The 10,522-nt window shown below is 39.9% G+C and overlaps 2 protein-coding genes across 2 annotated transcripts; both read right to left on the bottom strand.

Annotated features, from left to right (window-relative positions):
* Window positions 1-396: 396 nt before the first annotated feature.
* On the bottom strand, window positions 397-5,003 carry slc50a1 (solute carrier family 50 member 1). Its single transcript, XM_010790588.1, has 6 exons — window positions 4,778-5,003; window positions 4,506-4,583; window positions 4,203-4,326; window positions 3,933-4,094; window positions 1,605-1,724; window positions 397-1,488 (listed from the first exon to the last, which is right to left on the bottom strand). The coding sequence occupies exons 1-6, from the start codon at window positions 4,843-4,845 to the stop codon at window positions 1,387-1,389; spliced, it is 654 nt and encodes a 217-aa protein (XP_010788890.1). The 5' UTR covers window positions 4,846-5,003; the 3' UTR covers window positions 397-1,386.
* A 2,177-nt stretch (window positions 5,004-7,180) lies between these two features.
* On the bottom strand, window positions 7,181-9,173 carry efna1b (ephrin-A1b). Its single transcript, XM_010790587.1, has 3 exons — window positions 8,863-9,173; window positions 8,583-8,768; window positions 7,181-8,439 (listed from the first exon to the last, which is right to left on the bottom strand). The coding sequence occupies exons 1-3, from the start codon at window positions 9,038-9,040 to the stop codon at window positions 8,318-8,320; spliced, it is 486 nt and encodes a 161-aa protein (XP_010788889.1). The 5' UTR covers window positions 9,041-9,173; the 3' UTR covers window positions 7,181-8,317.
* Window positions 9,174-10,522: the final 1,349 nt, after the last annotated feature.

The following is a 10,522-nucleotide window of genomic DNA, read 5'->3' as shown; positions in this document are numbered from 1 at the left end:
GCGCCTTCTTCATCATCTTCGGCATCCTGGGAGTGCAGGTGAGAGGGACACACACACACACACACACACACACACACACACACACACACGATGAGAACCTCTGGCATGGCCTTTCCCACCACTGCCCTCTCTGTATCAACATACTCACACAAACAAGCTCATTCACACTGCTGCACCATCAAACAGGCTTTTGTCTCTTCTCGTTCAACAACCACCAATATCTCTCTCTCTCTCTCTCACACACACACACATGCTTATCTCCACACATCTGCATGTAAGCTCATTACTGCATTCAAAACAAAACCAACAGCACAAATCTTCCTACTTCAAAGGGTCAAGTGCAGCTTTATCACTTTGTTGGGCCAAAATAACATTCATGTTCACAAGTAAACAAGCAATAAGAAACAAAAGTCATTGAGAGTTTAGGTAAAAATGTATTAACATGACACCTCTTAAAGATCTTACAAACTTTAGAAGTGTGAATCAGCGCTGACAACCGGCTGTTTCCTTTGCATAACATGTCCATATTACAGATTATAATGAGGAGACAAGCAAGACTCCATTACCCACGACAGAAATAAACATTATTCATTCTTTTAAACAAACACTATGGTGTTATTTTTTTTTAATGCATTTGTAATCTCATATACAAATAGCTTATAAAAATAGCATTACTAATAAAAGTAGACAATATTTTATCGTGGACATAATCCAACATACACATTATGTAACAGAAAGACTCTGACATGAAATATATAATAGAAATAACAAATATAACTTACTGCTACTGATAACTCAATATATGTGTCTGCACCAGGATACAAAAGCGAGAGTACCAAATCTAAAAGGATATGAAACCATCATTGCATCACCAGGGAATACTATGAATATACTATATTATTCCATACATGAGTACCAGGGAACAGAGCACAATATGATATTAAAATAGCAGCCAGCAAGTTTCAACTCCACATCTTTGGCTAGTAGGAGATGAGTCACATTCACCGGATTGGGAACAGATTGCAAGTCTCCTGGCATGTTGGGAGATCAGTAAATGCCATTCATCTTTAATGGCAAACAGGATCTCACATAAGGCACTTGAAGGACACAAAGAAGGAGACATGATTAACAAATAGTTGCAGACAAAAAACTGTTGAACCAGACCATCACTCCATTATTTGTGAACACCTCCCCAAAAAGGTAACAAACACACAAAACTGTCTCCACTTCCACAGTGCTCACCCATTAACGGGTTATATCTCTCTGCTGCCTCTCTGTGTGATTAAAAGTACAAGACAGGTGATGGGCAGGGGTCTTCGCTTCAGCCCTTCATGGAGTCAACAGATCTTTTTCGTTTGTATTACTTCCCCCCTCATTTTCTCATCTCTACATGGACCTATAAGCAGGTGAGCTTTGATTGACAGCCGCAAATCTCCAAAACAGATAAAATCTGATGAGGCTGGTGAAGATCCCAGGCGTGTTTGGAACCTGCAATGAATACAAACATTTAGGAAACCATAGCTTTCATTTGACCTGCATTTCATTTCACTTTTAAAAAGGTGTGTTACCAGGTGTGATTTGTGTGTATATTCACTGTGTCTTACCCAAATATATTGGTCGTGTAGCTGGAGGCCGTACAGCACCCAGGAGGTTGAAGTGAAGAAGGTGGCGACACTCAGAGGGAAGGACAAGCGCTGAACATCACGACTACGCACTATCGCTACCTGAAAGGGAGGTGGGAAAGAGATAACCATAGAGATACAGCTGCTGTAATTAAAGTCTTTTATATGGGTCAAATAACTCTGTAATGTGAAAGATATGATGATTCGCAGAGACAAACAAAGATTATCATTGACTCCTCTGCAGATCCCTACAGACCAAAACAGAGCTAAAAAGACAATGAATATCAGACTTGCATATGTTAGAGGTCATCTCCGAATGAATAATTATGTTGCTATGTTCTGCTGAATGTGTAAATAGGAAATAACATGCTTATTTGCCCCCCCCCTCCAAATAAAATAAAAATGCTGCTTCAATACACACTGCATTAGGGCTCTAGCATAATTACATTAAAGTACTTGTCAAATAGCTTTGGCTTTCCCCTCGCACAGTTACAACGTTGAAACAGAAATTCTAGAAATTGGCTTCTACATGTCACTATTTGTGCATAAACAATTCCAACACTATGAATGCCTTTCATAAAGAACAGTCTGAATAAGTGTGATATTATCCCGGCTAATAAGAGCAAACAAAAGATTATGTAAGATGTAAGGAGACACCATAATGTAACCGAGGGGATAAGGCCAAAACAGATAGAGACAGAGAATAACAGGAAGACGCAGATGAGAAAAAAAAAGGCAGGAAACTGACTGAGGGTCATTCAGTGCTCTGAAGCAGATGGAGGGAAGGAGACAAACAGGATAGTGGACGGAGCGACAAGATGACACAACGAGACAAAGGGGACTTGTCCCTTCACTGGTAAATATATCTGCACGTGCAGAGTTTACCTGAAAGAGGTCAGATACTTAGACACTGATATGCTGCCTGTTGTCTGTGCAGAGGTTCAGTATAGGTACATGGTCAAAAAATACATGTGTTTTTTACAGTTGTTGAAGTTAATATTGTTCATTGTTCATTGTGTATGCACTGTGACACGTACAAAAACACTTTAAGAACAAACTAAGTGTTTAAGAATAACATCCTGCCTAAAAACTTAATTTGCAGGTTTCACAGGATGCATTCTTTTTCAGTGACGGTTTCATGTCTTTGGAGGTAAAATATGTAAACTTTGTACAGTAGAATCATTATAAAGCCCTGGGTGCCACTTTTCTCCATTTCATCATTAGCGCTCCTTTACAGGAACAACATAAATCCACCTAAAGCTACACTTAGACATGAAACCAGCTGTCATTTGACAGGTTTTAAGGGGCGGAAACACAGAATTGACTAGTAACATGAATGACTGCCTACACTTTGGGCTGTGCAATAATTCACTAAGCTCATTTCTTAAACTCTTTCAACTTAATTTTGGTAAATAACTCATAGATTTATTATAATTAAAAAAAGAGTGCCATCCAAACAAGATATGACACTAATAAGGGAAGGCATATGATCAAATCAAAAGACTATCTTGTTTGCTTTTTCACCACATGAAGATCAATCCTATGTTTGTATATCATAACTGGTTTGTTGATAATGTATTAAGTGATTATTTATACTTTCTAGATTTGCAAAACAGAAAAAGGAATTAAGAGTGATAAAAAAAAACTTAAGAGCATTACATTTTCATCTTGGCATTTTATAGATTTTGTTCAAAAGACGGAAGATTTGAAAGTGTATTTATCGAGCAACTGTCTGTCTCTGTGATACTTTGCATATTGGTAGCAGAGGTGAAAGTAGGTCTACTCAAACATTTTACTAAAAGTAGCATTATCATCGAATAGTACAAAAGTATTGGCACCAAAATATACTTAAAGCACCACAAGTACAAATCTTGATGATGCAGAATGGACCATTTCAGAGTGATACATCATCTTACTGGAATGTAATAATTGATCTATCAAGGTGTTCTCTACTTTAAGGTTGCAGCTGCCGAAGGTGAAGCTAATTTTAATTAGTATATATATATATACCCTTCCCCCAGTGAACATTTAAGTCTACCCTTATTTGTATGCCCTTAATGGAGTAAAAAGGAAAATATTTGCCTATGAAATGAAGTAGAGCAGACGTATACATAATCAGAAAATGGAAATACTTAAGTAAAGGACAATTACCTCAACATTTTACCTCAATAAAGTATTTCTGTAAATGACCACCAGTGGGTATTGCATATTGCTAGAAATAGGATACTTTTGAGTCTCCTCATATCTTCATTTGACTGTGAGCATGCACTGTGCGTGTTGTGTTTGTTTGTAATGCGTGTGAGCGTGTACCAGGTCAGTGAGTGGGGACAGGTACATGCTGACAGTGATCACGCTGCAGGTGAGGCCGAGCTGGCTGAGCTGAGAGTCTCCTTCAGGAAGAAACGTGGTGAAGTAGAACCAACCGCACGCCAGCACCGTCCCTGCTGCTACAGTCTGGGACGTCACCAGCCTCTGACATGAACACAAAAAAAACACAGAGTTGACGTGAGACAGGATTGTGCCAATTTAACAATAGTTGGATCCGCACTGAGTGGCATCCGTCTACCCTTATTGGCTCACCTTTTGTGTTGTGTAGTGGAGGTACGCGATAATGTAGAGGATCTGGAGAAGAGCTCCGATAACGTTGACGAAGACAATCGTCTGATCTTTCTTCAGAAGCCCATAATACAACCAGCCCAGGTTACTGTGGAAACATAATGGGCATCAGATGTGATGACCAGGACAGCTGGACAACAATACTACACACACACTCACATATCCATATCCACACACACACACACACACACACACACACACACACACACACACACACACACACACACACACACACACACACACACACACACACACACACACACTCACTTAAGACATGTGAAGAGGAAAGGTAGAAACTGGATGTTGTCTGCACTCTTGGTTTCTCTCATCTTCTTCAGGTCGGTCCTAAATACACGCACAGACGTAGGCAGAGACAGAGAGACAGAGTAAAGTTTATTTTACAAGTTAACACCCCTGTGGATAACATGGGTTCAAACAATTATTCTTAATGCACTAATGTGTCCTTCAAACCAATAAAGTAGCATAAACATGTGAATGGAAAATGTGCTATACAAGATTACATTTGCCATTTAACTTACAGTCCAGTCGAGAACATCCCGACTGTAAACACGATGCAGGCCCATGACAGAAGCTGCATTAAATCCATAGAAGGAGAGAAAAAGACTCTAACAGTCTACCTGGTTGTGTGTTTTTACGAGCAATGTGTGCTGGTGCTTAAATTGGTTGCAATAGAAGATAGAATACAACTACGCGGAGGATCTGCTTTTCTCACTTTTTTTGTATTTCCGTGTTTGCAATCAGTGTGCTCAGTGTTTCTGCGCTCTGATTGGCTGTGGGATGAAGCATGTGGAAAGGGTTGCTCCAATAGGATGTTGAAACGATGCCATTTGCACACGCGTCATGACGTTGAAAAAAGCAGTCGGTAGAAGTAAATTAGAAAGACGGATTCAAACTCTTAAAACACAAACCGCGTCTCTTTAAAACAGTAATAAGGCTAAGCTAATACGTGCTGTCCTTCGAGCTGTACCACTTGCATTGATCTCTACCTGAAGCAGGACTGGGGACGAGTGCTCAGGGACCGTCTACAAAGTGCAACACCGAAAAATAAATACTGCAAAAATATTCAATAACTTCATTCAGTGAAGTGAAATAGCTTTACACAATAATTGTATCCTATATTTCTTTGAAGAAATATACTTTTGCATGATTTTGGTGATTTCCTGTAGTGGATAATGGTTTTATTAGCGATGCAATTCACCAAAAACACTTTTCACTTCAGATGTTGGATTGGGAAATTAAATTGGTCAAAAATAATAAAATAGAATTATAGAACACTGAGATGAATCGTGTAATGTTCACTGAATCCAAACCATTTTAAGGAATAATGTGTATATGATCAGCAATAAATAATTACTTGGCAGATATTAGATGTTTTGAAGGTTCACTGATCCTGCTGATGGATTTTGACCTCAACGTGTTGTAAATGCAGGACTACCAGAATTACCACTGTTCCCCCTCAATCATTGGCCTTTCGATCAGACGATTCAGGCCGAGCATCATAGCTGCAGAAGTGGGTGAGTTTAAAAAAGGACCATTGTTAACAATCTCTCAAACTTGACATTTAATATATAATGTTCCCTTCTTCACTTTTTTTTATTTTAGCTTTAACAGAAAGAGTTTGCATCTGACATTTTATTTTTCACTTCATCTTATAATGATTGTTGTCATTTCTACACAGATGCTCTTTTGTCTCTGGTTCCTGTTATTCAATTGTAAATAAAACATAGACTGTAATTGCAATATCTAAAGCTCTTTCCTAAATGGACCCTTTGTCTTGTCTATACTTTCAGACATGTGAAATATCTCAATATGTTTCCTAAGTACGCGTGGTTTCTTGCTTTCTAGAAGAATTAACTGTATATTTGCCAATATTTTTCGTAAGAACAACTTGAAGTGCATTTCATTGTATTCTACTTTTGCTCCGCCTATGCAGAGGGAAACACTGAATTATTTCTTATTTTCTGCAACATCTGATTGCTGTGGTTAGACATTGTGACAATTAAGATTTTACATACAACATTAACGTAAAAGTATGAAAATATTGCAGAGTACACATTTCTGATTCGAGGGATTTTTGAAAACTTCTTTGTCTCCAGTTTGATGGTGTTTTTTATTTGTTAGGCTTGTACTGTTTACTTTTTTGCTAATCTTAGGGTTACAGTCTGTTTGCATTTCATAATCTCTGCACATTGCTGTATGACATCATGAAACATAATTGAGACAGTATGTGAAAATCACCATGTTTGGTGTGTTTCATCGGGCAGTGAAATTCCTGCTTTAACCTGCACAGAACTATACAATTACATCAATGTTAGATTTCAGAGGCTGTGTGATCATCTGCGGTGAATTTAAACTATGACGTGAGTATAGAAATATCAACAACTCAGTTTAACTCCTGGATTTGAATGTGTATTTTGCGTGGTTTTACAGGGGACGGTGACTTTTGGCAGTTTTCAGTCAGCTCTGAGGTTTGCAGGTATGAAGGTCAGCGCACTGTGCTCCTCTTCATTCAACATACCGCTGTGTAGATCCAAGAGTATGTACAGAGCAGTACAAGAAAGGGGAAAAAAGGAGGGAAAAAAGGAGGAGGCGAGAGTGACACCTTCACACCCTGTTGTCAGTTTGCTCGGGGGCCTCTCTGGCTGCAATATCCTGTATACCCACTCCTTCATCGTACCCCACTCGTGTTTGGTTTTCAGACTGTGAAATCTAAGCCAGGGCAAGTTGTGCACCCAGGGATGAAAGGTGGGAGAGGGCAGAGAAAAGGGGGGATGAGAATTGAGGTTGGGAAAGACCTGGAAATGTAGAGGAGAGATTTAATCGGTACCAAAATATTGTGTAATTCATAACAATGATGTCAGCAGGATTTTAAGACGCACAATAAATACCACTGGTGCTAATGAAAAACAAAGAAACTATAATTACGTCACGTTTTTTTATTTCACATGTTAAAACAGTTTCTTATAGTTTTCTCTATGTACATATTCACATATATACAGTTACAAAATGAAGCATGATTAACAAGAAAACAAACAACTGTAAATGTAATCTGGGAAGTCCCTTCAGTTTGAGGTTTGACTATGTGCAAATGGAAACACATCTGCACATCAGCCAGTGTACCATGTAGAAATGAGTGAATAACCTTAAGTACTGAAGATGCTCAGCTCCCTGAATCCCATGTTTGTTTTCAAATGTATCTTCATATTTTTGTCTGCTGATCAGTGGCTATCTACCTAATGAGAACATGTGATCGACTAGTAAAGACTTGGGACACAAAACATAATACATATTTTTAGGATCCTAATTGATTATGGTGCATTTCTTCTAATCAAATCAAAACACTTCATTAAATGTATTATGTTACTCTAGTGTTTAATGACCCATGAGCCCGTGTTGTCTTATAGCTGAACTGAAAGAGTGTGTGAAATCAGATCCTTTCAGTGGAGTTCAGCTAAACCAGATTGACTGCTTTTGTATCCGTGTGGATCTCACAGTGGTGTTTTGACAGACTTGAAAGATAAAACAGACTTCAGATGGAACAATAGGGAGCTGAGTGCTACACAACAACATGACAAAAATCCTACAGTCCTGGAAGTTGAGGACAACATTTGCAACACACAGACTTAATAACTTCTCTACATGTAGAGGAAGAAAAATGACTAACATTTGGAGATGGGGAGCGCATTGCACATTTTTACCAAAGTTGAAAACACGGGATAATGAATACAATGTATTCCTCTTGTCCTTTTCACATTGATAATCATCCACAAAGTATTTGATCAGTTTGCTTGAAGTTTTTTTCGTAATGACTTTAAAAAAAAGAGTGCATCTTAAACGATCATAAAGGAGAATTTCCATCCTCGTTATAAACTAATAAAAAAGGTCCTCTTCTTTGGAACGATCCACGTTTCACATTCACACAAATAAACACGCAAACGCACACTCACACCACTGTCCATGCTCGTATAAAAAATATGTATAAAAAAAATCTGTGTTCATTCATGGTCCCAATGACCGGCATTGAGTTGACATTGTCTCTGTTTCAGCATCCTGCTCAGTTAGTGTAGCATCAGGGCTAACAGGGCTGGGAGCAGGGTAAAGACGAGTGAAAAGGAGACCAGCTTTGCTTGTGAACTGCCGACGCTCCTCTGTACTTTTGGCTCCATCGCAGCAGGGTCATCTGAGAAAAGAAAAGGGAGGGAGAGTCAGTATTGGATTTCATCAATCAGGCATGTAAAACACCCCCAGCTGAGCTCTTCTCAGACATGGGACTGCTGTGACTATGTTGCATCTGTCTGGTATTTTAGTTTGAACGATCCTCACCTGCTGGGAGCCGGTTAGAAGGGTTGTGAACTCCTCCAGAGGGTAACTTCCCTTTGCCTCCATCTGAGCTCTTTCCTGTATTTTCTGCCTTGGATTTTTCTACATTGGTCTTTGCGGAGCCGCTATTCCCGGCAACATCCACTTTCAGCCTTAGACAATCCTGACCATGGTGATGCATCGGCTTGGCTGTGGAAAATAAGGAAGAGAGGACAGTTTTAGTACAAGATACCTTCTGAGGATCACAACAAGTTGATGAAAAGGTTTTATTAATTATACTTACAGATATAATAATAGCTTTCTCCCTGTCTGAATTCCTTGCCCAGGGTAAAGGGGGTAAAACGCTGGAATTTCTCTGAGAATTTCTCGGGGGCGTGGGGAGCGAACGGCCGTGAGCACTCCCAACGCAGCTGGTCGAAGGAGTGAGGCTTGCACACCTCGTAGTCTTCCTTCTCCACCATGTACAGAACGTAGCGCTCAGCTGCATGCGATGACACCTCACCGTGGGTGTAGTGGGGGCAGATGATGTCCAGATAGTCGTTAATACGCACTTCCACTTTGTACTCATCCCACAGGAAGCTGAAGGGAGACAAAAAGAAAGGAGGAGGTTACTCACAAATGTATTAATCGAGCAGGGAATGTTTTCAGTTACCAAAAAAACAGAGACAAATGTTTTTCAAACACACCCTTACAGCATGGCTCATACAACACCACTTTAATAGTAACAATGAGGGCTAATCACACATTTGCTCGTGCAGCAACAGAAAACAGGTGTACTCACGCGATAACACACTTTCACACACATTCACAGCTAGTAGGGTATAGGTCAGGTACCATGTGAGGGTGTTTGTGCTGTACTTGTGCAAAGGAGGATCAGGTCGGACTTGTTCACTTTTTACGAACGAGAAAAAATGCTAGAATCTCACATTACCACCAACCCACTCACACACCTTCATGCTCTCTTCCCCCTGTTTTGCCTTCAGCAGATATTCACTTCTCACTTGTAAGGACAAGATCTCCCATTCTCTTGCTATTCCACTTTTCTATCTTATACAACCCAGTGTCTTTTTCCATCAAGTCTTTTTCAACTGCTTCTGTCTCACTAAATTGTCCACCTGGGTGTCTGTCCATTAATGTGTCAAAGCTCCTGTTGTGAAGCCTGACACTAATTTGCTGTCTCCATCTGAAGATCTGTCTCTTATTTCTCTGGGATTTCATTAAAGACAGAGACAGAGTGGGTGGAAGACCGTCGCTTTCTTTCTCCCTTTTCATCTTCACCCTTCATTTAGTTTTATGGCTCTTTTCAAGACTCCCCGGCTCCTCTTTGCTCACTTCCTATGCTTGTTTGCGGTCCTAATGAAGTTTAGAGGAAAGATGAACAATTACTAGAAATGCAGCACTGCATATTTGCAGTGACAATGTTCAATCAAAACACGAGTTGTTACATTTGTCCCTCACTAAAATTGAACTCTTTGATATTAATTAGCTATGAATCAGTGATGAACTGATTTGTTGGGGCCACATATTAACCTGTATGTTGAATGACTGCTTGTAGATGCTTGTGTTTAGCGCATTGTGGAGATTGAAAGTGACATGAAAACAACTCCTGTATGTCTGCAATTGTTTATGTGTGCTGTTAGTGTGTGTGCCCCGGCATCAAAGCCAGGGAAGTGGTGTCCCCAGCCCCCCTTGTCCTGTTGTTGTGGCTCCTGTTAGGACCCCCTGGTCAAGTCACAGACAAACTGGCTCCAATCGTGGGCCTCTAACCCCTCCTTCCTGCCGCTGTACTACAGTGTGTGTCGTTAGAGCTAACCTATACCTGTCAAAACATGCTTTGTTCCCTGAGCACAGCTCTACACTTGTTATCCAGGGCTAACAGGCTGATCAGCCTCCACTTGCAATCACTGCTCTCACATAGAAAAGGTTCTTTGTATGCGTGTACA

The sequence above is a fragment of the Notothenia coriiceps genome, unplaced genomic scaffold, assembly GCF_000735185.1.
Source record: "Notothenia coriiceps isolate Sejong01 unplaced genomic scaffold, NC01 NC01_scaffold00034470, whole genome shotgun sequence".
Lineage (NCBI taxonomy): Eukaryota > Metazoa > Chordata > Actinopteri > Perciformes > Nototheniidae > Notothenia > Notothenia coriiceps.
The sequence above is the reverse complement of the archived record's forward strand: the minus strand, read 5'-3'. Positions and strand labels throughout refer to the sequence as shown.